At 44.8% G+C, this 27,777-nt stretch overlaps 1 protein-coding gene across 3 annotated transcripts in view; it reads right to left on the reverse strand.

The window, feature by feature from the left end:
* PCDH11X (protocadherin 11 X-linked) overlaps positions 1–27,777 on the reverse strand; it is a 1,230,124-nt gene that overhangs the window by 1,014,834 nt on the left and 187,513 nt on the right. For 2 of the 3 annotated variants that reach the window (XM_038748015.1, XM_038748013.1), the window contains exons 3-4: positions 22,888–22,935; positions 17,465–19,951 (exon numbers count right to left, since the gene is read on the reverse strand). In XM_038748015.1, coding sequence (XP_038603943.1) covers positions 17,465–19,951; positions 22,888–22,935 — 2,535 coding nt within the window. Of the gene's footprint in view, positions 1–3,586; positions 5,278–17,464; positions 19,952–22,887; positions 22,936–27,777 lie in introns of those variants that run through there. The other variant, XM_038748016.1, reaches the window with a different exon arrangement.

A 27,777-nucleotide genomic window follows, 5' to 3' on the forward strand; every position in this document is an offset into this window, starting at 1 on the left:
CATCATGGCCAAGAGGAAACAAGGAAAGAATACAATGGGAGGAATGACAAAATAAAGCAAGACCTATGACTATGAGTTTTTTTTAAAGTGGTTATCCATTCTTCCCAAACAGTGCACCAAAATCAAAGTATTTGACTCTTCTGACAAAGATTCCAGAAAAAGCAGCCACAAAGAAACACATTTGAAGGGGCTGTCAATTCATTCAATCATATTTATTGAGCACTTACTGTGTGCAGAGCACTGTACTAAGCACTTGGGAAGTACAAGTTGGCAACACATAGAGACAATCCCTACCCAACAACGGGCTCACAGTCTAGAAATGAACCACCCTTAAGTGATCAGTAAAGGGAAAGATGGAAGCAAAAACCACAGAATCACTTCTCTACTGTTTAGAAGCAGCGTGGCTCAGTGGAAAGAGCCCGGGCTTTGGAGTCAGAGGTCATGGGTTCAAATCCCAGCTCTGCCAATTGTCAGCTGTGTGACTTTGGTCAAGTCACTTCACTTCTCTGGGCCTCAGTTCCCTCATCTGTCAAATGGGGATTAAAACTGTGAGCCCCCCGTGGGACAGCCTGATCACCTTGTAACCTCCCCAGTGCTTAGAACAGTGCTTTGCACATAGTAAGCGCTTAACAAATACCATTATTATTATTATTATTTTGCTCCTTTGCAGTGTGAAAGATAAGGTGGGGAAGAAAGATACCTGGTTATTCAATAAGCAATGTTAAGGCTTTGTTACTTAAGCTGCTCCTTATTCTAGTTCACCCTCTCATCTTCTTTTTAAAGGACACTCAGCCCAGAGCCACAACACACTCCCCAGTCTGGGTCTTGGTGACAATCACCCTTTCTGTTCTTCCCTCAGCACAGCATCTGCTCTAGAGGAGCCTATTTCGCACCCCCATCTGGACTGTAAGATCGCTGTGGGCAAGGAATGTGTCTGTTGCTATACTCCACTCGCCCAAGCGCTTAGTACAGTGATCTGCACACAGTAAGTGCTCAATAAATATGATTGAATGCCACGCAGTCTCCTTCCCTCCAGCCACCACTCCTGTCATAGCTTGAACACCCTTTCTAGGTTTATGTGGGCTTTGAGCAAGGAGAAGGAAAGCAACATACCTCCTGCACACCATTTTAGTCTACCAATGCACAAGAAATCAGGGAAAACTTGCCTCCCGTAGACGTCACCTAGACGGCAGTGGTCTGACTAGGCCATTCTTACAATCCAATGAAAAATCACCAAGCTTCTTACAGTTTCACAAATGTGGTAGAAGTGTATTTTTAATCATAAGTAAGTAATCCTGATATGTCAAGAACAATTCCTGTTGTTTGAGTTTGAATAGTGTACAGTACAGCATTAATATTGGTTTTCAAAACAGTCCTGCACCAAATGGTATAGAAATAGTCTTCAAACAGTTGATTTTAGAAGTAGACAAATCAGGCATAAGAGGATTGGTTTTGGTAATTCAGCTGGAAAGCAAAAAATATATTTTTAAAAAATTGTTCTTTAAAAAAATAATTTATAAATCATAATCGATACCATGACATACCATAAATATATATATATATGACATGATTAGAAAAATAAATCACCGGTGAGGCATATTAAAACCAACCCACAGAACAGTATATGTTAACAAAAGAATTGTATATTAACATCACATACACTTTGGATTATGGCACCTCCCAAAGCCACTCGAAAACCCACTACTAAATGAAATTTAGATGGACTAATAAAAACAGAGTGGCACAAAGTCCAATAAAACTTCTTTCTCGGGCAAAGCTCTTGGTTAAAATCCCTATATGATCCCCGACATGAGCTTGTCTCTGAGTGTTGTTCGCTAGAAATCAGGGTCAGGTACGAGTTTGCTGGAGATTATTGGTCAATTCTGCACCTGGTTTGACATGCCTGCACATAACTTAGATTTCAGTGACAGGTGCGGGGAACAGAGTCGCGAAGTCAGCGATACCGCTGGCCCAAAGGTGATGCGTGGAAATGGTGGGAAACGGCTAGTCAAAATAACTTCTAGAACATTATACCAAACTGGATGCAACCGGGCCAGCCTAGTCCAAAGGGTTTATTCTCCTGCTGTTACACAGACAGTTTAAAGAAACAGTGGAAATAGTTGTCTTCTCAATAAAGGGATGACTAATGGTGCAATGAATGTGTATTTAATGTTTCCTAAACAAAAAAAAGGATGTTTTATAGTGGTATGGAATAAACAAGAAATTGTACTTGGCCCTTTATTAAGAATACTTAAATCCAAAAAGAAACAAGGATACATAGACCCTGAAAAGAACACTTCCCTTTAATTCACTGGGGTTTGACAAAAGAAATAATGCTTTGCTGAATGCTTGCAAGGAGAAATGATAGCGTTTGGTGGTTCACCAGCTATAGAGTCTAGTTGTGATTCAATGGACAAAATCCTCTTTAAAGGTCACAAAAAGTTCCTTTTCCTTATCTGTGATGGCTTGTCTCTAGGTTTGTACTCCCACTGTCTTTCCTCTTTCCCTGACTAGCATATGAATCAGTACGCAGATCCAGGAGACTAGGCTGAGAATGTTCCAAAAACCTATGGGTGCCAACACACACGCGGCAGAGGGACTGTCTGAGACTGTGCGTGTTGAGAAAGGAATTGAAATGTCAGTAAAATAAAGGATCTATGAAATCAAAAGGAAAGGGAAAGATAAAGGGAAGACCAAATACACCTCCTATCTTTGGCTCCTGAAGAAAGAACTTCAGGAAAAGCGGAAGTGAGTTTCAGTGTCTCCCCTCTGGTTTCCTACTGTCTCCATCCCAAGTCAAAGCAGGTCAAGAGGGGGAAGCACTTACCAAAAGTCATTATTTGGCAAGAAGAATGCCTTTCAACCTTCCCTAAATCAGAAAGACATTTACTAACAATCACTCAACTTGAAAAATTGGGTCCTCTAGTATTAGGAGGAATGGAATCAAGTTAGGTTCAAATTCATACTCTATTTTCAGGCTTAAAATTGGCCAAAATTTTCCTCAAAAAGGTGTGATGTATCAGAGTCTGTGTCAGATTCACTGTAACGTGAATTATGGAAACTGACATTTTTTTCTCCTTGGAGTTAGGCTAAGAAAATAGCGCAAAAAGCATCTGAAAAGATCACACCTCACTGGTAGCAGCTCTCTCACTATCCCTGGGCTGTGAGGACTTAGCTTGGGGTGGCTAAAGCGTCATCAACAAAAATATTCAAGTGCACAGATTTGCCTGGAACTGTCCTGGCCACAGTTCCAATAACTTAAGTCACTGGGCAACATCGTTGAGGGGGCACTCAATAAACTCCACTGATTGCTGCTGAAATTCCAAGTTATGATTCTTAGGCAGTTTCGCTGTGCCATTTGTTAACCATCCTGAAATGTTTGTAACGACCCAAAACAGTTCTGTGAGAGGTTGAATATTTTCATTGTTTGGGGAATCACAAATAAATAAATAAAATAATATTAGTGAGCTGTGTTCACAGAAATTAAAGAAACTATGCGTGAGCACGAACCTGCTTGACATTTAAAGTGCAGTAGTAGTCATACTGCAAAGAGAGGAAGGATGAAACTCTTACAAGTGAATACATTCTTTCAGAGAAGAAAACGTTATGAGAAATGAAGCATGGGACTCTAGAACATTCATATTTATGATTATGAGATACATATGCTAAAATACAAGACATGTTTTCTTAACAAATAGAATTTATTATAGTGTACAGATCAGGTAGCCAAATAAGCATTTTATAAGAGCCAGACAGCATGTACATGGAGGGAAATTTAAGTTATAGTCATTGTAGTTACAATGTACTCTGAATCGAGATAATGGGATACTAAGTATAAACCAGTTTTTAAATACCTTTACATCAAACATTCAAGTAACACGCTAGTTCCATTGTATATCGTATAGAATGAATCCTACTCACAATTTTCCAGTTTGAAAAAAAAAATACATACTGAATGCAGCTGGATCCAAATTCAAAGAATACCCCATTCTAGTCTAATAATGAATGTCATATCCACCTTCATAAAAGTGCAGAAAAAGGTTCTTTATACTCCCCTTTCTTCCAAGAAATAGTGTATTTTGGGATCCATTAATCATTTTAATTGTAAGCTCCTTGAGGGCAGAGTTCATGTCTACTAATTCTATTACATTTTCCCAAGAGTTTAGCGCCCACAGTAAGAGCTCAGCAAATACTACTGTTTGCTGTGTAAACACCTTAAAAAATGTAGCCAATAAGTGAGGACTGTCACTTTATCATGCCATTTTTTTCCCTAGTAAATGTGCTACATAGTCACTTTCACTTGAGCCAAAATGCTGGAGAGTGTATCACACACTTACATAAGTGACACCTATGAATTACGATAATTTTAGCAGAAAACATATAAAAGTTTATTTTGTGTAAAATGTCCTAAATCAGTTGATGCTACAGACAGGAATATTGGTCTACAGGAATATTCCTTGTGATATTAATCAGCATGGTCTGGTTTTCATTAGGCAGGTGGCATTCTCGAGGAAAAGAGAAAATATTTTTGTGACTACTTGCCACTTAATTGTGAACGTTCACTGTAATAGTTTTCTGAGCTATTGTCACCGCTTTTTAGAAAGCCAATAAACTATTCATTAAAGAGTAGTTCATCCTTATTATGGAAGTGACGATATCAATGTGACAAGTCGACAATATGACTATTTCTGAATTTTCATTTGAAATTGATAAACTGACACGGCCTTGCTAAAATTGTGATGGTGAATTTTCTTCACAAATTTGGGGAGTATAAAGAACTTTACATTCTCCTTTTAAAATATATGCATAAAATTTATTGCTCCCTTTTTCAGTATTTATAGAAGAAACTAACATTTTTTAACACAAATAAATAAGGATAAAAGTCCTAGAACAAGATGATAATAAGCAACATAAAAGAACGCAAAAAAAACAATAGATTATCTTATAATAGCCATCATTCAAAGCAGAATGATGGGCAAAACTACTTTGTTTTCCTTAGCAAAACTACTTGTTATAGAACACTATAGCACAATGTATAAAGTCTCTTTGTCTTAAAAAAAAAATGATCTCGCCCTGGATACCTTTCAGTAGGGCAGCTTGAACAGTTCAGATCCACTTCCAAACCCCTCTGGAGAAGACGGTAAAATTCTTCGGCAATCAGAGACAGGACAAAGGGCTTTCTCGTGCTATTTCCATATTTTCATGTTTGCTGGCTTAACATCATTGTGAATCACACACGACTTCAGTACATAACATCAGACGCGATGACGTTCAGAGCTGACAAACAGAGAAACAGCATGAGAATAGCCCTCTCCTGCATCCCGCCTTCCCTAAGCACATAGTCTGCTCGCCAAACTCCAGTGAAGGAAACCCAGGATGGTCCAGGATAAAGAGGCCCTGTTCTCTTTCTCGTGTTGCACAGGGAAACATTCACCCTCATGGCATTTACACTCGTAACAAAACTAGTGGCTGGATAGAAGAGAACCAAACAGTCTGGACCTGCTAGTTTAAATTCATGTTCAGCACTGGTGACTTTATGAACCATATTTCTATAAAACAACACCAATGAATGGACCTCTTTGTCCTGGACCGTGTGCAAGCCCAGTGGGATACCGAGGTTTCCTTGTTTCTTAAGGGGAAATATTTAGGTTTCAAAGGTCAAAAAAAAAATCAATGCTGGAAACAAAGTCCCAAGATTTTATATATAGATATATAAAATCATGCTATTTCTCAAGGACAATACGTCTTTACGGCTCCTACTAATTTATTCCCTCCGGACAAAAAAGTAAAACCCAGCTGCCCTACTGGAATCGATCTAGGAGATCAACAAAAGAAATGTTAAGGTTGGTATGGCTGTGTACTCTAAGCCTGGCTCCATTTCTTCTTACGACGGTTCTTCAGGCTGGTTGTGCCTTGGGAACTCCTGTGGATTGCCCTCCGAATCTGGGCCCTTTTGCAGTGGATGTGAGGTGCGTGTGTGTGTTTCAGAGTACTCTGGAGCACATATGGTGAAATTCAAAATGATGGAGCACCATCCCCAGCCTGGTGGGCCACTCCGTAGTATGTTTGCACTATGAACCTCAATCCCGCTGGCTTCCAGGCCTCATGAGGTCCTGGGGGAAGGCAGGAGTAGTGGTGGTGGTGGTGGTGGTGGGATGCCCATGTCCTGCTTCTTTTGGGGTGTCTGGGTTTTCAAACCCAACAGGCTGGGGAAAAACTGAGAAGCACGGATGCGTGTAGGATAAGCATCCCAACTGGCCTTGGGACGTTGCCAGCTCTGGATCGAGCCAATCCAATCGCTTGTTGCTCTTGGTACCTCTACGCTAACCTTGGCACTATTTAGGCTCAAGTAAATCTAGAGGACACCTTTGACATTTCTTTATTTACTCCTCACTCTCAAAGCTACAACAATTAAATTCACACAAAGCCAGGTCTTCAGGGATGGTTTCCCGGAAACTCTGGCTTCAAAGAAGGGCTGATAGGAAACCACAAATGCATTGAGGATGAATGAAAACTCAACCTATGCACTGTCACATCCCCAAACAAAATGTCTTCTCTTTCCTAACGGTCACTCTGTCTGATGTATCCTCTCACATTCTCCCATTGGACTGGTGGATAGAGCACAGGCTTGGGAGTCAGAAGAACCTGGGTTCTAATCCCAGCTCAGCACCTTGTCTGTTCTGTGACATTGTGCGTCACTTCACTTCTCTGTACCTCAGTAACCTCATCTGTAAAATGGGGATTAAGACTGTGAGCCCACGTGGGATAGGGACTGTGTGCAACCTGATTATCTTGTATCTTTCCCAGCGCTTAAAACAGTGCTTGACACATAGTGATCACTTAAAAAACACAATTACTGCTATTATTCTCTCCTCTGTTTTGTTTTGCTCTTGTTTATTGTATAAACAAGATGATTTGTTTTTATCATTTTTCCTCCCCACAGGAAATACGTGGGAAGAGGCTAGCCTGGGGAGGACTGGGGGGCTCTCCCTTATCCTACCCCCACCCCCACCTCCACCACCACCTTCAACAACCGTTCCAGTTCCAGCAATGCCCAAACCAGTAGCCTTTGTGTCCGGGGGTCCCAGGCAGCCCTTCCAGAAACACTCAGGGTTCTGCAGCACTGGAGGAGGCAGAACACCCTGAGCCAACCTGCTTTCTCACCCCTCCATCGAAGATTTGGCTGTCGAGGGCTTCCAGACAGCTAAGGTTCCTGGTTCTGCTGGTCCTGGGGTGGGCCTGGGCCTACCGATTCTGTGGTGGAGTACATCTCTTCTCCCTCACCGCCACCCTCTTTCCCTGACATTTTCTGTTCAGCACCGTTCACTCACTTCCAGACAGGACAAGATGATGGCTTTGCGACTTCCCTACAAGCTCCCCAGAGGGGAAAAAACAACCAGCCCGAATATATGCCACCCTCTTTCCCTGACATTTTCTGTTTAGCACCGTTCACTCACTTCCAGACAGGACAAGATGACGGCTTTGCGACTTCCCTACAAGCTCCCCAGAGGGGAAAAAAAAACCCAGCCCAAATATATTTCTAAGGCAGACGAGAGGAACCTAGTCAAGGGGCCGGCGAACCAGTTGGAGCTGATCCAGATCCACTGTTTCTTCCTTTCCACACTCGCTTCCCGCCTTCGGGCCTATTTTATTGAACGCTCACACGGGCAAGGTAGATGAAACGGCAGCGCTCGGATCAGTATTATGGACTGTTGGCTGCCCCGTTAGAAGTTTAGCTAGGAGGATGAATGCAATGAATCAAATGAGGCTTGGGGATTTCATTCGTCTTTACGCCCACTCCCTCCAATTATTATGGATGGTGAGAGCTACTCAGGAGGAAGCCAAGCCACAGCGGACACTTGCCACCGGCATGGGTAAGACTTTCCGACGGTCCGTTACCCCTCAAAATGCAGACGGAAGCTGGGGATGGATTTGAAGAAAAGGCAAAGCGGAGTGAAAAGCTGATCTGGGAAAGGTATTTCATGCTTTGGGAGCAAAGGGAGGCATTCTTTAAAAGTGAAGGACGGGACACTCTCTTTTTCTCTGCATAATACGTGTATTATCCTGGCTTTCAAAAATCTACCGAGCCCTCCTAAAGCCAGCAGCTTGTAGTGTATCATACACGACTCCTTTCAGGCAAAGCAAGGATAAATGAAAAGGATAAATAAAAATTCCATTCAGATCGCAAGTCGGTATTTCAATTTCCTACAACTGCAGAATGATTACAAGTGAATTACGGATTTGGGATCCAAAATGCAGTACGTATAGTGTTATTAAGTCCTAGATACCCTGTGCAATTCCTTATTGTTTCTGAAATCCAGCTTTCTGAATGATAAAATATCCAACAGGTCTCAAGAATGCCAGGGGTAAAGAGGGAATTTGAGGAATGAATGAATCAATCAATCAATCAGTGACACATATTGAGCATTTACTGCATGCAGAACTAAGGCCTTGGGAGAGGACACTAGAATTGGTAGAAACGATCCCTGCACTCAAGAGGCTTACAATCTAGTGGGTTGAACAAACCTTAAAATAGGTTAGAAAGAGGGGAAGCAGCAGAGTATGAGGTTATGTACTTAGGTGTCCCACAGCATGGCTCAGTGGAACAAGCACGGGCTTGGGAGTCAGAGGTCATGGGTTCAAATCCCGGCTCTGCCGCTTGTCAGCTGTGTGACTTTGGGCAAGTCACTTAACTTCTCTGGGCCTCAGTTCCCTCATCTGTAAAATGGGGATTAAGAATGTGAGCCCCACATGAGACAACCTGATCACCTTGTATCCTCCCCAGTGCTTAGAACAGTGCTTTGCACATAGTAAGCGCTTAACAAATACCAAAATTATTATTACACTGGACAAAGGGTCGGTGGCGAAAGAGATGGAATCGAGGTGCAGTAAGTAAGTTGGTGTGAGAGAAGAAAAATGTATAGGTTGGATGGAAAGAGAGAGGAGTGAGGACAAGTAAGCAGAGAAGCAGCGTGGCCCAGCAGACAGAGCGCAGGCGTGGGAGTCACAAGGACCTGAGTTCTAGTCCTGGCTCCGCCACTTTTCTGCAGTGTGACCTTGGGCAAGTCACTTCAATCCTCTGGGCCTCATTTACCTCATCTGTAAAATGGGGATTAAGACTGTGAGCCCTCTGTGGGACAGGGACTGTGTCCAACCTGATTAACTTTTAGTAATAATAATAATAATGGCATTTGTTAAGTGCTTACTATGTGCAAAGCAGTGTTCTAAGCACTGGGGTGGATACAAGGTGATCAGGTTATCCCACATGGGGCTCACAGTCTTAATCCCCATTTTACAGATGAGGGAATTGAGGCACAGAGAAGTTAAGTAACTTGCCCATAGTCACACTGCTGACAAATGGTAGAGCTGGGATTAGAACCCATGACCTCTGACTCCCAAGCCCGGGCTCTTTCCACTGAGCCACGCTGCTTCTCATGCTTGTATCTACCCCAGTGCTTAGAACAGTGCTTGACACATAGTTAGTGCTTAATAAATACCATTATTATTATTACTACTACTACTACAGGGAGGAGGGAGGACTGATTAAGTGCCTTAAAGCCAATGGCAAGGAGTTTCTGTTCGATGCAGAGATGCATAAGCAACCACTGCAGGTTGGGAGTCAGAAGGGTGTGGGTTCTAGTCCCGGCTCCACCACTTGCCTGCTGTGTGACCTTGGGATAGTCACTTCACTTCTCTAGGCCTCATTCTCTTCTTCTGTAAAATCAATCAATCAATCAATCGTATTTATTGAGCACTTACTGTGTGCAGAGCACTGTACTAAGCGCTTGGGAAATACAAGTTGGCAACATATAGATACAGTCCCTACCCAACAGTGGGCTCACAGTCTAAAAATCGCACAGTAAAATGGCGATTATCACTACGAGCCCCATGTGGGACAGGGACTGCATCCAACCTAATTAGCTGATATCTACCTCAGCACTTAGTATAGTGCCTGGCATACAAGTGCTTTACAAATACCAAAAAAAAAAAGGACTGCAAAGATACCCAGGAGTCCCTGTGGGCTGGGGAGATAAGAACGTCTTACCAGGAGGAAGTGTGATCTGGGACTGTGGAAAGGGGGTGGCAGGGGGGCAGAAATCAGCTTAACAGGCTGGCACAGGACTTCCCCAGCCTCAAACCATGCAGCGGATGAGCCCGTGCCTTGCCAGGCTTTAGCTGGGGGGCCTGCTGCCCTGCAGGGTTCTGGGGTTGCACTGGAAACTCCTTCAGGACAAGGTCATGCCAACTGACTCTAGTGCACTCTCCCAAGTGCTTATTGTGGTATTTGTTAAGCAATTACTCTGTGCCGGGCACTGTACTCAGAGCTGGGGCAGATACAAGGTAATTGGGTAATTTCCCACACAGTCCTAACCCTATTTTACAGATGAGGTAACTGAGGCCCAGAATTGCACTGACTTGCCCGAGGTCACACGGCAGACACATGGCAGAGACAGGATTAAAACCCAGGCCCTTCTGATGTCCAATCCCGCGCTCTATCTGTTAAGCCACGATGCTTTTCAAGTGCTTAGTGCAGTGCTCTGCACACATTAAGCACTCGGGAAGTATGACCGATTGACTGATTGATTGATTGATGAAGGCAGATTGGTCCAGTATGCTACCTTCAGAATCCGGGCTGATGAAGCTAGTGAGATGGCAGGGCTCAATCTGCAAGACATTGTGCTGAGGACCAGATCCAACCTACTCCAGAGTGTGTGCGTCCCCCACAAGGCCTCCCCGGGTGGTGACCAGCCAGCTTCGTTAATCCGAATCCTCCAACTCCCTTCTGGAACACACCAACTATGTAGGACCGGGACTCTGCCCAACCTGATTCTCTCCTAACTACCTCGGTGCTTAGAACAGTGCCTGCAACAATAAGCTCTTAACGAATACAATTTAAAAAAGAAAATGGAAGGATCTCAGCATGTTTCAATGGGAGAACCGACTGCATTGAGATGGGATGGCAATGGTGGCAATCTTTTGTGCAAAATAGAAAGTCATAACGCTGCCTCTAGAGCTGGCTGGACACTGGGGTGGAGGCGGGGGTGGGACACCACAATATGGGAATTCCGCAGTCCTGTCCCTACCTTCCTACCCCTAGTGCAGGTTGCTCCAGAAGAACCACCTTGGAGACTGTCCCAGTGAAGGCGCCGGTGTTGTGGTGAACTTTGGGGGACAGATGGCGGCGGATGAAACATGGGCCTGTCCGGTGAAAACCCAGAAGACAGTACGTGCCCACTGGGGCAAAATGGAAAGGACACGAGGCTATAATCCCGGCTCCACCAACTGCCTGCTGAGTGACTTTGGGCAAGTCACTTGACTTGTCTGAGCCTCGGTTTCCTCATCTGAATAAACGGGGCTAAGATCCCTGCTCTCCCTTTCCCCTAGACCTTGAGCAGCATGTGGGTTAGGGACTTGTGTTCAATAATAATAATAATAATGGCATTTATTAAGCGCTTGATATGAGCAAAGCACTGTTCTAAGCGCTGGGAAGGTTACATGGTGATCAGGTTGTCCCACGGGGGGGCTCACAGTCTTAATCCCCATTTAACAGATGAGGTAACTGAGGCACGGAGAAGTTAAGTGACTTGCCCGAAGTCACATAGCTGACAAGTGGCGGTGCCGGGATTTGAACCCTTGACCTCTGACTCCAAAGCCCGGGCTCTTTCCACTGAGCCACGCTGCTTCCCATCATCTTATAGTGCAATCACCCCAGCATTCAGCATAGTGTTTGGCACATACTACACATTTAAAAATATTATCATTATTGTTTTTAGCACGACTGATTGCTATGCCTATCCCAGGCCATGATTTCCACCCTACTGCCCCCTAGTACTAACCACAGGGCAGACCTGACTTCTGTTCCGGCAGCCCAAGGAGATTTCATAACTGTGTTGTCCTCCTTTGCTGCAAAAGGCTACTCCTGGGCAAAGAACCAAGACACTTGCCCTTTGGCTTTTCCTCTGGCCCTGTGCCCAGCACTAATTTACTCTCAGGGAATGAACTGGCTACTGTTCCATAGCCCTAGGGTACGTTTTGATAAACAGCATTTCTACTAGTCTCAATGGTCCCGTAAGTCATAAAAGAGCTAGGTTTTCTCCAAAAATGAGTCTCTTGACAAGTTATAGGCTCACTGAAGGGAGGTTTTGTGACTTCTAACTCTATCAAGGTCTCTCAAGCACTTAGTATGTCATTCTGTACACGGTAGACATTCACTACATACTATCGATTGAAGACAGCATCCGGGTTCTGAACATTATTTTCTGGACATTATTTTTCTGTTTCCAAGTTAGATAACCCTTTAAATGTGGCATCACAAGACCCTCCGCCACTCCGTTGTTAGCAGGATGATGGTTTCCACTTGTTTTCTCTTTGTCTCCCAGTGGCAGTATCTCTTTGTGATTCCATAACTTTGCTTCTGAAGACTCTCTCATACACTGGACAAGGAGATACATACAACATCACAGTATGTAACGTGATGTCATCACCTCTGCCGCTGTGTCAAACTAGGCTGATTTTCCACGATCCTAAAGCATTTCTCTGGCTCCAATACTTGGTCCAGTAACTTTGAGCTCCCCTCCCATATCAGTGTCAGGTCTGTTGTGGAGACAGGAACCTAGGTGGACTCCGGGAATAAAATACCACACACAAAAATGTTCAGTACCGCAGCCAGACTGGACAGGAGAGGTACTAGATGAAAAGAATAGTCATTCTAAGGCTCTACAGCACCAATCCTTTTACAGAGCGGGCTGAGGGGAGAGGAAAGGAGAAATCATAAATGGTGGATATTGTGAGAACTGAAGGAAAAAGGACTCAAAGAGAAGGTTCTGAAGAGATTCCCTCAGGGTGCGCCTGGAGGAAAATCAGGAAGATGGGGTTTTCTTTGTATACGTGGGAGTTTTTTCTTTTTTTGCGGGGCGGGGCAGGGGGGTGTGCGGACGGCTATGAACCACTGCATTTGGAAGAGTATCGGTCCACCACAAGAGGGAAGTGGTCCTGGAAAAAAGCTTTCAAATTAGTGAAGATGACAGGATCCAGAAAGCAGAAGCTGAAATTTTTGTTGTGGCCGTAGTCATTTTTAGAGGACTTTCCACCTCGGGTCGGGTCCTGTGTTTTGGCCAAAAGCATGAAAATACTTTCCAGTGAGGAGAAATTGGAGCAGGGACAGACAAGGGATAAATAGAGACTGCAGACAGAAGGAGGATGCCAAAGCATTTTTGATTGTCTGCAGAGACTTCTAGTTGTCCATATTTAGTCACTACTTTAATTAGAGAAGTGCTCATAAGGTCTCGTCCTCCTTCCCAAATCATACTATTATTTTCTCTGTGGCTTTGGGCAAATGCAATACAGCTGTGGACTTTCTAACCATTAAAATAAAGAGATTATCACTGAAAGTATCAACTCCGATCAAACCCTGATGATAAGTATTCACTGTCACCTGAAGCTCGGATGAGCAAAATCAAGTTTTAATGTGGAAGATAATAGTGTTGTTCCTTTCAGAATCCCTCTCTTAAGGAACAAATAAAATCGTGGGACCCGAATATGTCACCTTAGCTATATAAGTTCCTAAACCGCTTGATTTGAGCGTGTGTGATTTCTCCTATTGTTTTCTTCACAGTTCATCACTTCAAAATATCTCTTTGAAACATTTCAAGTCAAAGCATAAGTCATGGCTCCTGATAAATGTTCCCACTTTTTGAATCATGAGAGGCAGTCAAATGATCAATGGTGGTTACCCCATTCAATTTTTAAAACATGGCTCGGTACATGAAGTAGAGAATACATATTCATTCCACATCTGATAACATTTGTGATTCTTCTTTGATCCTTCACTGCCACCCTTGGGCTCCAGCTCCCCTGCTTGGCTCATTTTTTTTCTTTTGTTTCAGGGCTAATAGTGTCCCCTGGGGCCATTTCAGTGCTTCCTATTAGACATTGTCCTTGCCTGTCTTTGGCCTTTCTTCCAGCAACCTGTCTTTTCTTCCCCTCATATCTTTTTTTTTTTTCCTGGAAAATCTGTCTCTAACCTTATTTTGGACCATTAAAATGAATTTGCTTTCTACTAACAGTCAAATCTTCTCAAACCATGAGGACTTTCTAGTGAATGGCAGATAGTTTCCCCCACCCTATAGTATCTAATTTCTCATAAAGGAAATATCTATCATGTTAAAGTTTGTAACTATGCAGGGATTTTTCTTTTCCCTCTGAATGTCTCAGCCCTACCTATTTAGTGTGCACAGCAGTGAATGTGAAAAGCGATTTTTGGCATTAATTCTGAATGCCGAGGTTGGAAAAAAGGTGAATATTTTGGCAGCTGAAGGACTTTGGTCTAAAATGAAAAGAAATCCTTTTGAAATGGTTTAGCCTTTTCAGAGGGCAAGTTGTATTAGTTCTTGATTTCAGATTATTACACCTAGGGTAGTAATAATCAATTATACCAAGGGTGTAATAAACAGTTAAAGAACATATACATTAATGAAGGTGTGTTAACTGGAAATGAGGACTATATAACCAATTATTATTAGCAAGCCATTTAAGTTATTTTTGAACCATGTGATAGAATTGAACATACCAAATGAACACTAAATTGATTCCTAAGGTATGATTCCCTTAGTTACACACACACACACACACACACACACACACATACACACACACACAAAACAAAACAAAAAAAACAAAAGCCAAATCCAACAATAACCACCACTTATCTAGCTTCATTAGCATTTGGATTTCATATTTTGCTTAAGTAATGAAGCCATTAGCCCTGTGTTTGGCAAAAGAAAAATTATCTTGGCTTATTAACATTAAATAACATTTTGAAAGTTTCTAGTATGTGAGAGATTTCTGAGGGTTCTTAGGGATGCAAAAAAAGAAGATGGAAAGAGGAAGAGATTAAGCACTTAACTCAAAAGTAGTAAAATATATCAATTTTTCAGTTAATCCCTTATCTGTGAAAATGCATATTCATTTTAAGCGCATTAGAATAATAATTACATCAGAAGACAATCTTCAGGGTTAAAAATTCAGGAAAGGCTAACCTTACTCTTTTATCTTCATGTACCAAACTTCTCAGAAAGATGGACAAAACACGCTCCTAAAGACAAATTTATGTGACATAGTACTACGACTACTCCGAATAACTGTGGTGCTTGTTTAGGGCACACTAGGTTCCAGGCACTGTACTATACTAAGCACTGGGGTGGATATAAGCACTCCCTCATATCTGTGTTGGACACAGTTTCTGTCCCCCTTGGGGCTCACAGTCTCAATCCCCATTTTACAGATAAGGGAACTGAGGCACAGAGAAGAAAAATGACTTGCCCAAGCTCGACAGCAGACAAGTGGTGGAGCCAGGATTAGAACCCATGACCTTCTGAATCTCAGGCCTGAGCTCTAGCCACTACACCCCGCTGCTTCTCCTTGCCATTCTGAATGACTCTCAAGGACGAAAAGCCTCAATGTCTCTCAAAGAAGTCATGTCAAAAACCACCAGTGATTACAAGAAAATCTGTTGTCCACTGCAGTTTTTGGATAACCAGTTAATGGGATAAATTTACAGAAATTACTTGGGGAACCAAAGACCTCGCTAGCCAAATAAAGAATGCTAAATGGATAGACATGGAAGCACGCACGCACACACAAACACACACACACACACACTCACGTACACAGCACACCCCTCCACGGCCTCCAAAACGTTCTCCACTGAGGAGAACACTTATTTAATTGAGCTGCTACCTAGGCAGGACTCTCTCATCCTGAGGGACGCTTACCAACCCAGCATCATCTCTGACCATGAGAAACTGGAGCGTGATCTCTATCCAGGACTAAAGACTCTAGTCACACTGCCCGAGGTATCCAGGTGTCCGGGACAACAGAAATTCAAGTGGCAAGACCGTGACTGGTCTAAAGCTAAAAGAAGTCTAAGGTCCCTATTTGAGTTTTGAGGGATGCAAACATTAATGCTCATGCAATTCAGCTGCAGATTCTTGAATCAGCCATACCAAAGGAAAAGAGAAAGAAATAAAGCATTTTGATGAACGGTTTGCCCTATAATATGGCAGGATGAGCTCGGTACACGGGTGATCAGAGTGTCAGTAACTCTCCATCGCAGAGCCACCACGGTCTCTAGAAGTACTGCCTACGTTGATGTCATCCGCTCAAAGAATGATAGACTGCTTTTGTCAAGAAAAAACGTTCTTCTACACTGAATATCATCCAGAGAGTCAAATGTTGTCTCCAGGCTCCCTTACATCCAAACAGGAGAGACAAAGAAACATTTTAAACTCCAATTCATTTAAAGAGAAACCTCTGAACGAGATCATCTCAGCCACCGCATTAGAAAGGGATGAGCCAGAGGTGTCGAAATCACTGAATCAGAGGCTCAGGGCTCCACAGAGCGTTACTAGGTCTGTGTTTTTGTTTGTCTGCTTGTGTTCAGAACACCCGATAGACACAGCTGATTCTCTAAAGGTCTCGGAGTTTGGATAACTTGCACGCATTCCCATCTGCCATCATTTATTCATTCATCCATTCATTCATTCCATCGAATTTATTGAGCGCTTACTGTGTGCGGAGCACTGTACTAAGCACTTGGAAAGTACAAGTCAGCAGCATATAGAGACGGTCCCTACCCAACAGGCTATTGTCATTCGCCTAACTTAAAAATTTCAGACTTTCTTTTCTGAATGCATTTCCCTGAATCCACTGACTTCTCTGGTTAAGACTATCCATCTGAGAGCATTATCTAGTCCATTACCCTGCAGAATGCCAAGACGAGTAGCCCTGAGTGGTGTCCTCCACATACTTTACATTCACCCCTGAAACGAGGAGTCAAGGAAGTCCTTCCCATCTTCCGTCATTCGCACCTGGTGGTCCTACGGTAACCGGCCTCCCTTCCCTGAGCCAGGAGAGCAGAGCGACTAGCTTGAAAATGGCCCACGTTTCTTTGGGGCGGGGAACAAAAAAGTAACAGCTGGCCTGCTTTTTAGAGTCCTTCGGGCCGGGTTCGGTTCCAAACTCCGTTAAGCATTAAGAAACACTTATCAGATCCTGCCGAGCTTTATTTCTTTGCAACCTGGACTAGATTACTTAGATCCCGGGGTAGATGATACAAGCGAGGACAGCGCCGTAACCCCTCTTTGTTTTAGAGCGTACGGCTTAATTCGGTGTCGATGCAAGAAGTGTCACACTGCCATCTACAGACACGACTCCCCCTAATCTGATCCCTTCAGCTCTCTGTTCCCCCCATCTTCCCCCTCCCTCCAGGCCCACCCTACAACAGGGCCTCCGTTCAAATTCTTCCAGCCCTACGGTCACCAACTATTTGTTTCAATGCCTGGGGAAAGGGGTCCACCCGGGGCGGGGGCCACTGGGTTTCTGCGGCGCTCGGCGTTCAGAGCGAGAGCGACGGCAACTCGGAACGGGGGAGGGAGGTTCGGTTCGGCTCGGAACCCGGTATTACCTGTCTGGTATGGATGGGCGCCGGGGTCTTGAAGCCGCCCTGACAGCCGCATTCCGAGACGCTATAGGGGTCCGAGCTGCTGGAGGAACATTTGGAGAGAGAGTCACAGCCCATCACGAAGGTGTTATCCAGAGGCAGTTCCTGTATGACATGGTGCTTCTTGGGGGGCACGGGAGTCTCGGGTTTGATCTGGAAGGTGGGCTGGGGAGAGGCGGATTTATAGTGCTTGGCTAAGTCTGGGCTATCGGGCTTAAAGGTGGTAGGGGTGGTGGCCCAGTTGTACTTGCCCATAGTCTGTTCTTCCAGCTCCACGGGGATGTCGAGGGTGCCGTTGATATGCTCGTGGCTGGGGTCGTCGGGCTTGGACTCTTCGATGGTCACGAAGTTCAGGAGGAGACTTTTGGGGGAGCGCTTCTTCTTCTTCTTCTTCTTCTTCATCTGCCGGTTCTCCTGGTTGGGAGAGACCCACTCCCCGCTCTGTTTGCTCTTCTGGACCACTTTGTGGCGCGGGGTCTGGCGGCACCGCACCAGGGCCGTGACGAAGATGACCAGGATGACGGTCATGGTGCCCGCGATGATGGCGATGATGATCTTGACGTAGTCGTTGGTCTGCGGGGTGATCTCCCCGTCCCCCACGTTCTGGCCCACGGGGGCGTCCATATTCCTGCGCACCAGCTCCTGGACGTACGAGCCGTTGGTCACGGTCTCGTTCACGAACAGGTGCACCAGGGCAATGGCGTACAGGGACTCCGGCTGGCCCAGGTCGTTGACTTTCACCACCAGCCTGTGCAAGCCGTGGTCCGCGGAGATCACCTTCTCCTTCAGCGTCACGTTGCCCGTGAGTTGGTCGATGGCAAACAGGCCCCTCGAGTTCCCGCCCACGATGCTGTAGCGGAGCTCCGCGTTCATCCCCGTGTCGTTGTCGACGGCGAACACTTTGGTCACCACGGAGCCCGGGCCGGCCGTGGTCGGGACCAGGTCGTACGAGTAGTTGGAGGAGGGGACGACGAAGACCGGCCGGTTGTCGTTCACGTCGACCACGTTGATGGTCACCTTGGCGGTGGACGAACGCTGCAGCCGCCCCGCGTCCACGGCCTTCACCTGGAAAGTGTAAGAGCCTTGCTGTTCCCGGTCGAAAGTGATGTTGGGCCTGATGACGCCGGTCAGCGGGTCGATGATGAAATGGTCCCGGCCGTTGAGGATGGAGAGGGTGACCACCGCGTTCTCCCCGGTGTCCGCGTCCGTCACGGTGATGAGGCCCACCGTGCCGTACATGGGGAGGTTTTCCGGCACGTAGAAGTTGTACTCGTTGTGGGTGAAGGCGGGGCTGTTGTCGTTCTGGTCCAGGACGGACACGGTCACGGTGGCGTTGGCCTGCAGCGGGGGGATCCCGTTGTCCCGGGCCAGGACGGTGAAGGAGTACCTGTCTTGCTTCTCCCGGTCCAACCTCCGCACCGCGGTGAGGATGCCCGTCCGCCGATCCAGGTTGAAGATGGGCGGCGCGTCAGAGCCCAGCACGTAGCTGATCTCGGCGTTACGTCCCCCGTCGGCGTCCGTGGCGCTGATTTTGGTCAGCTGGGTTCCGGGCGCGTTGTTCTCGGGGATCGAGAGCCCGATGACGGGCTGGGTGAAAACGGGCGCGTTGTCGTTTTCGTCCTTTATCTTGATCAGGAGCATGGCCGACTGGTTCAAGGGAGGCTTCCCGGAGTCGGAGGCCACGATCTTGATGGCGTATTCCCGCGTGGCCTCGTAGTCCAGGTACGTGGCCGTCTCCAGGAGGAATTGGTTGTCGAAGACGGGCTTCAGCCGGAATGGAACGTCGTGGTCGGTGAAGCAGGTCACCTTCCCGTTCAGGTCGGCGTCCTTGTCGGTCACGGTGATGAGGGCGATTTTGGTGTTCAGGGGCGCCTTCTCGGACAGGAGCACCGTCCCGTTGGTGGGGTTGATGATGTACCGGGTGTCTATGGAGGGGACATTGTCGTTGATGTCCGTGACGTTCACCGTGACCGTGGCTCGCGACGGCGTCGAGCTGCCGTCGCTGGCTAGGACCGTCAGTTTGTGGGTCGGCGCCTCTTCTCTGTCCAGGACGCCCTTGATGGTGATGAGGCCCGTGGCGTTGTCTATGGCGAACAACCGCTTGGCCAGGCTGGAGATCTGGTTGCTGAAAGAGAAGCGGATCTGGGCGTTGGCCCCGAGGTCGGCGTCTGTGGCGTGGAGCTGGGAGACTGAGGTGCCCACCGGGGCGTTTTCGGGGACGCTCACTTCGATGTCGTTCTCCTTGAAGACCGGGCGGTTGTCATTGACGTCCGTGACCGTCACTTGCAAAATGGCGGTGCTGGACCTCGGAGGGTTGCCGCCGTCTTCGACTTTGATTTTCATCACGTACGTGTCCTTCTGCTCCCGATCCAAGATTTGCTGGACAATGAGCTGAGGCCATTTGTCCCCCTCGGGTGTTTCGATTACATCCAGTCCAAAAACATTCTGGCCCTAGGACGCACAGAGGAGGAGAATCCTATTAGGTCACGGCAACGGTTTCACAAGCCAACACAGAAGGTGGGGGTTTTGTTTGTTTGTTTGTTTTTTTCATTTATTTATTTTTTAATGGAACTTACTAAGTGCTTACTGCGGTGGCAAGGACTGTACTAAGCCTGATAGTAGACAATCAGGTCAGACCCAATCCCTGTCTTATACGTGGCACTCACAGTCTAAGTCAGAGGGATGATTATTTAATCCTCATTTTACAGATGAGGGAACTGGGGCACAGAAAAGTTAAGTGACTTGCCCAGCATCACAGAGCTGATAAATGGTGGAGCCAGGGTAAGAACCCAGGTCTCCTGACTCCGAGGTCTGTGCTTTTTCCTCTAAGCCAGGCTGCTCCTCCTCGGCTTCAAGAAAAAGAACCCCTACCTGTGTTCTTTGATATGCACAGAGATGGAGAGAAAGTAACATACTCTGTTTTAAAAGGCTAATCACATATTATTGTTTAAGTGACAGATGAAGAAATCACAGCGGAATTATTTTTTATGACTCCAGTGGCAGAAAATGAAAAGGTCCTTAGTATTCTCCCATCCAGTCCTCCTCCCCAAAAGCTGTTATGCCATTGAAAATGACCGATAGAAAGAAAAAAATGTGTCTACTCGTCGGGGGCCCATTGTCCGACACATTGTTCTATGCTGGTGGACGGTTTATATTCTCATAAAGTACTATAGTCTGAAATTTTGTTCATCTTCCTTTAAGTAACTGTTACTAGCATCTCATGACCATTCCTGCAGTCGTGCCATCTTGCCTTACTGACTCTGTTGCTAACTGTACCCTGCAATACATTGTTTACCCTAGGCTTTAAAACGCTCAATCACCATGCTCCTTCCTACATTCCCTCCCTGTTTTAATAATAATAACAATGATGGCATTTGTTAAGCGCTTACTATGTGCCAAGCACTGTTCTAAGCTCTGGGGGGATACAAGGTAATCAGGTTGTCCCACATGGGGCTCACAGTCTTAATCACCATTTTCCAGATGAGGGAACTGAGGCACAGAAGAGTTAAGTGACTTGCCCAAAGTCACACAGCTGACAAGTGGCAGAGCTGGGATTAGAGCCCATGACCTCCGACTCCCAAGCCCGTGCTCTGTTCTCTGAGCCACGCTGCAACCCAGCCCACGCACTTGAATCTAATGCCAACCTACTCACTGTACCTCAATCTCATCTGTCTCGCCATCGACCTCTCACCCACGTCCTGCCTCTGGCCTGGAACGCCCTCCCTCTTCATATCTGACAATCGCCCTCTGCAACTTCAAAGCCTTATTAAAAGCCATTTCTTCCAAGAGACCTTCCCCGATTGAGCCCTCATTTCCTCTTTTCCCATTCTCTTCTGCTTCACCCTTGTACATGGATTTACATCCTTTATTAGCCCCTTCCTCAGCCTCACAACACTAATGTGCATATCTGTCATTTATTTATATCAATGTCTGTCTCCCCCTCTAGACTGTAAGCTCATTAATAACAACAATAATAATGTGCAAAAGCGGTGTTCTGAGTGCTGGGGAGGTTACAAGGTAATCAGGCTGTCCCACGGGGGGCTCACAGTCTTAATACCCATTTTACAGATGAGGTAACCGAGGCCCCAGAGAATCAATCAATCAATCAATCGTATTTATTGAGCGCTAGTTAAGTGACTTGTCCAAAGTCACACAGCTGACAAGTGGCGGAGCCGGTTTTGAACCCATGACCTCTGACTCCAAAGCTGGAAATGTATCTAATAACTCTGTTATTTTGTAGTCTCCCAAGTGCTTACTACAGTGTTTGGCACATAGTAAGCACCCACTGAATATTAGTGCTGGATTGTTGTCACTGCCTATATTGGTTTACTCCTATCTAGATTGCAAGTACTATGAGGGAGAGACTCTTAGCCCCATGTAGGACACGGACTGTGTCCGACCTGATTAACCTGTATCTGCCCTAGAGTTTAGTACAGTGCCTGGCACATAGTAAGTGCGTAGTAAATACCATAAAACAAACCAACAAAAACATGCAAAAGCAAAATTTAATATGAAATAATGATGGAGATTTGATATTTCTTTTATTCATGTATCTAAACAGTCTAGAATTCATTATATAGATTTTTTTAAGCTATTTTGATCATTTTTGCAAAAATATTTTTATTCAACACTTGGTTAAGGTTAATCTATTAAAATGATTTCCTTGAACTAGGAATAAGCCAGTAGAGCACAGCTTTTATCTGCTTACAATCTGGTAGAAAAAAATAGCTAACAATTACTTCCTAGTTTATAAAATACACATTTGCAAAACCGATGTCAATTTTTTTTTTTAATTACCAATATTACACTATTGATTGTCATGGATTGACTGCCCTCTAGTCAAAATGTATTTCCCCTCTATTAGATTAAATAACCATTTATATATATATTTAAAAACCTCTGAAACTAGAATTAAAACATCTGACAAATCTTTCACAAAATTAAAAGCTAAGAACAAATTTTGGGGTTGACATTTCACTGGTATAATTCCTGTTTCCTCAATATGATTTGGCATAATGCACTGTGGTTAAAAACACACGCTGCATAATCAATCTGTCCAATTGTGGAAAATATAAACAAAGAAGGCAAACTAGTTTCCATCAGCGACGGAGGGTTAGGTTCAGACTGTCAGTTGTCACTTTGAATTTTCTTTCTTTAGGAGACAGGCAGGGATAGAAATGTCATTTTACCAAATAATACATTATGTGGATTTCTCAGAATTGTAATGGAAGCCACAAGATTCTATAATTGTTCTAAAAAACAAAGTGCCCTTCTGAATCTATATCGCTTTATAAGTAGCTCTTTGTTAGGCCAGTGCATGTATAGGCTGATGGGAATAGGTAGACGGTTATAGAGGTAGATGGGTTTAGAGGAATATGAATATTTACCTGCTCATTCGTAATGGATCCAAATGGCCTTTTCGGAGCGGTTTTGGGCTGTCGGGTAAAAATAAAATGAACACGTTTATAAAATGTGTAACAGTCACCCAGTTGGCACATTCATAATTAGAGAACAGCTCAAGTACAAAATTGGAAAAGAGGATTCAGAACACAGTAAACAGTAACAGTCCTTCCAAATCGGCCCCCATAGCTGAGCTTGAACTAAGTATCTGAATAATGACTGATCAATGGCATTGAACACCTCATCCTTGGGAAACATATTTACTGTTTGAGACATTTGCCACCCTGAGGCAAGGGGAAATTTGTGCTCCTTTAGGCTGCATGTATATGTAGTGTAGCATTAGGACCTATGTGCCATTGCCATTAGTGAGAAGCAGCGTGGCTCAGTGGAAAGAGCCCGGGCTTTGGAGTCAGAGGTCATGGGTTCAAATCCCAGCTCGGCCAAATGTCAGCAGTGTGACTTTGGGCAAGTCACTTAACTTCTCTGTGCCTCAGTTACCTCATCTGCAAAATGGGGATGAAGACTGTGAGACCCACGTGGGACAACCTGATGACCTTGTAACCTCCCCAGTGCTTAAAACAGTGCTTTGCACATAGTAAGCACTTAATAAATGCCATTATTATTCTTATTATTCTTATTATTATTCTCTGTGCCTCAGTTACCTCATCTGTAAAATGGGGATGAAGACTGTGAGCCCCACGTGGGACAACCTGATCACTTTGTAACCTCCCCAGCGCTTAAAACAGTGCTTTGCACATAGTAAGTGCTTAATAAATGCCATCATCATTATTATTATTATTATTATTTCAGAGCTCTTTGTTCTGGCACACCTGAACCTCCGATGATTCTCCCTCTGATCCCCTTCCTTGATCTCAAGCCTTTGGGTTTTCCTCTCCTGTCCCTGCTAAAACAGGTACTTCTTCCACCATGGGCTCAGGGAGGCTGGGGGCTTTCCAATTTTCACGAGAGGTCATTCTCTCTACTGGGACACCCATTAGCAACTGCTACACTCCCTGCCTGAAGCAGACACCCAGGACGATGGACACGAGCTAATCCGTTTGGGCTTTAGGAATTCTAGGTTAGCCAGTCACTTATTTGTATTTATTGAGCACTCCCTGTGTGCAGAGCACTGGACTAAGCCTTTGGGAAAGTACAATATAACAATATAGCAGACACATTCCCTACCCACAAGAAGTTACAGTTTAGAGGGGGAGACAGTCATGAATATAAATTAATGTTACAGATTTGTACGTGAGTGTTGTGGGGGTGGGAGGGGAGATGAATTAAGGGAGCAAGTCAGGGTGATGCAGAAGGGAAAGGGAGAAAAGGAAAGGAGGGCTTAGCTAGGGATGGCCTCTTGGAGGAGATGGGCCTTAATCAATCAATCAATCGTATTTATTGAGAGCTTACTGTGTGCAGAGCACTGTACTAAGCGCTTGGGAAGCACAAATTGGCAACAAATAAGAAGGGGAGGTGATAGAGTAATTGTCTGTCAGATCTGAGGAGGGACGGGGGTGCCAGGAAAGAGGAAGGATGTGGGCGAGAGGCTGGTGGCCAGATAGACAAGATGGAGACACAGTGAGAAAGTTGGCAATCGAGGAACAAAGTGAGTGGGCTGCGTTGGAGTAAGAGAGTAACGAGGTGAGTTAGGAGGTGGCGAGATGATGGATGGCATTATAGCCAATGGCAGGGAGGTTTTGAGCAAATCCTCCAGAACCATCCTAAAAAATCTACTGGATTCCACCGACGCAAAAGACCGTAAGAGCCGCTTAATGGGAAATTAAAAATGCAGTGAGAAAACTGTGTGGTAGAAATCCATACGAATTTACAATATCTCTGGGCCGTGAAAATCCTGTTTTACACTGATAAAAATGTGGCTTTCGAGTGACTTTTTCAAATGGCAAAATGTATTTATTCATATTCAAGTGTAGCTGGTTATTAACATAAATTAAATGGAAAACTGCACAAAAGAAACACATTGTCAACTCATTCTTTGAACTGCAGACAGCTCTCCTTCTTAGTAATCACCAAGTAGTACAGTGCTCTGCACACAGTAAGCGCTCAATAAATACCACTGAATGAATGAATGGAAGTAGGTGGTAAAGGGCAGGTTAATGATTTCCTGACAGATTTCCCAGGAAAATCCAGGTAAAAATCTCCCTCCTTCCACTGAATGACTGACCCTGTATGGTGTTTCTGAACATGCAGCTGGTTTCGATAGAATTCAGAAGAAATGCATCTTTAGCAGATGCAAAGGAGAATGAGCCAAGATGCTGCTACATGAATATTGACATAATTTTCTTCTCCTTGTTCTTTTCTCTCTTTCATTTGTAATGGTATGGCTGAGATTCCAAAAGGTTATTTAGGGAATTTTTAGAAGTTCGGTTAAGAAACACACACTTTCTCTCAGAGCTCGACGCTTTGGATGTGATATGCTCCGGAGCAGTTTAAACATCCTCGGGGAGAAAATAGACTGCTAATAAAAATTTCAGCACACTCGGAACTACAGCCCCGTGAATGTCGCACCTGTAATAAACAGACACAGGTCCCTAGTCTGCACTCACTTATACGGTTTGCAATTTGAATTTTCATGCGCTCTAAAGATAAAGTTGCAATATGCAGCTTTTCATTTCAAGTAGGTGAACATGCTAATTTCTTATCTTCACGGTGCACCCAATTTGAGGTGTTGTACACTTATCCAGGAAGCGTTCGTTTCTGAAACGTTCGCTTCAGTAGGTGATCATTTCAGGAGAAAAAGAGGGATGGCTGGATAAATAAGGATGATCGCTCATCCGTCCGTAGAGGCCTCAGGTTTATGTGTTGTATATGGGTGCCTTTTATTTGGCTCAGTGTTCCAAACAAAGCAGTGGTACCCAGAGGTGATGCTCCAACAAAATACAAAGCATGGGATACTACGTGTGGAAGGGTGTCTAATTTAGGCGCATGGGCACAGGTGAACACATGCCTTAGGTGGCGTGGCCTCGGCTGACCTGCTTCCGTTCAGGTTCACTTGACAATTTACCGATCAATCAATCAATGGTATTTATTGAGAACTTACTATCAATCAATCATATTTATTGAGCGCTTACTACTTCCCCCCTCCCCGACTGTAAGCTCTTTGTGGTCGGGAACGTGCCTGGATATTGTACTCTCCCAAGCACTTAGTACTGTTTTACACTGATAAAAACTGGGGCTTTCAAGTGACTTTTTCAAATGGCAAAACGGATTTAGTCATATTCAAGTGTAGCTGGATATTAAGTGTAGCTGGATAGTAACGTAAACTAATTAGCAGTAAACTTCTGCTAGGGAAGCAGAGTGGCTTAGTGGAAAGAGCTTGGGCTTGGGAGTCAGAGGTCACGGGCTCTAATCCCGACTCTGCCACTAAGCTGTGTGACTTAGGGCAAGTAACTTAACTTCTCTGTTCCTCAGTTCCCTCATCTGTGAAATGGGGATTAAGATTGTGAGCCCCTCGCGGGACAACCTGAACACCTTGTAACCTCCCCGGCGCTTAGAAAAGTGCTTCGCACATAGTAAGCGCTTAACAAATGCCATTATCATTATTATTATTATTTTTATTACAGTACATGGCTCAGTGGAAAGAGCCCAGGCTTGGGAGTCAGAGGTCGTGGGTTCTAATCCCAGCTCTGCCACTTGTCACCTGTGTGACTTTGGGCAAGTCGCTTCACTTCTCTGAGCCTCAGTTACCTTATCTATAAAATGGGGATTAAGATTGTGAGCCCCCCGTGGGACAACCTGATCACCTTGTAGCCCCCCCCCCAGCGCTTAGAGTGGTGCTTTGCACAAGGTAGGTGCTTAACAAATACCATCATTATTATTACAGTGTTCTGCACACAGTAAGCGCTCAATAAATACGATTGGCTGACTGCAGGGCACTGAACTTAGAGTTTGGGAGAGCATAACATAACAATATAACAGGGACATTCCCTGCCCACAACAAGCTTACAGTCTAGAGGAAGAGACAGAAATTAATACAAATACGTAAACTAATGGATATGGACATAAGTGCTTTCGGGCTGGGAGGGGGGATGCCTGTTTACTTGTTTTGATGTCTGTCTCCCCTCTTCTAGACTGTGAGCCGGCTGTGTGCAGGGATTGTCTCTATTTGTTCCTGAATTGTACTTTCCAAGTGCTTAGTACAGTGCTCTGCACAGAATAAACGCTCAATAAATATGACAATGAATGGATGAAAGGGAGCAAGTCAGGGCGAGGCAGAGCATTGTGTGCAGAGCACTGTACTAAGCGTTTGGAAGGGTACAATAGATAGAGATTGTAGACCTGTTTCCTGCTCACAACGAGCTAACAGTCTAGAGATATGATAATAGTAGCAATAATCAGAATCAAAATTCCTCTCCACCTCCCCATCCCCCCGCCCTACCTCCTTCCCCTCCCCACAGCACCCAAATATATGTCTGTACAGATTTCTTACTCTATTCATTTTATTTGTGCATATTTACTATTCTATTTATTTTGTTAATGATGTGCATCTGGCTTTATTTCTATTTATTGTGATGACTTGACACCTGTCCACATGTTTTGTTTAATTGTCTGTCTCTGCCTTCTAGACTGTGAGCCCATTGCTCGGTACGGACCATCCCTACATGTTGCCAACTTGTACTTCCCAAGCGCTTAGTACAGTGCTCTGCACACAGTAAGTGCTCAATAAATACGATTGAATGAATGAATGATACTCACAACAATAATACTAGCAGTATTTAAGCTAGGTGCAAAATCACTGTACTAAGGGGGATACATAAAGATAATCAGACCTTTCAGTCTAGGGGTAAGGGAGATTAGATATTTAATCCTCATTTTACAGATGAGGGAACTAAAGCACCCAGAAGTTATGCGACTTAAAC

The sequence above is a fragment of the Tachyglossus aculeatus genome, chromosome 6 (genome assembly GCF_015852505.1).
Source record: "Tachyglossus aculeatus isolate mTacAcu1 chromosome 6, mTacAcu1.pri, whole genome shotgun sequence".
In the NCBI taxonomy this organism is placed as follows: domain Eukaryota; kingdom Metazoa; phylum Chordata; class Mammalia; order Monotremata; family Tachyglossidae; genus Tachyglossus; species Tachyglossus aculeatus.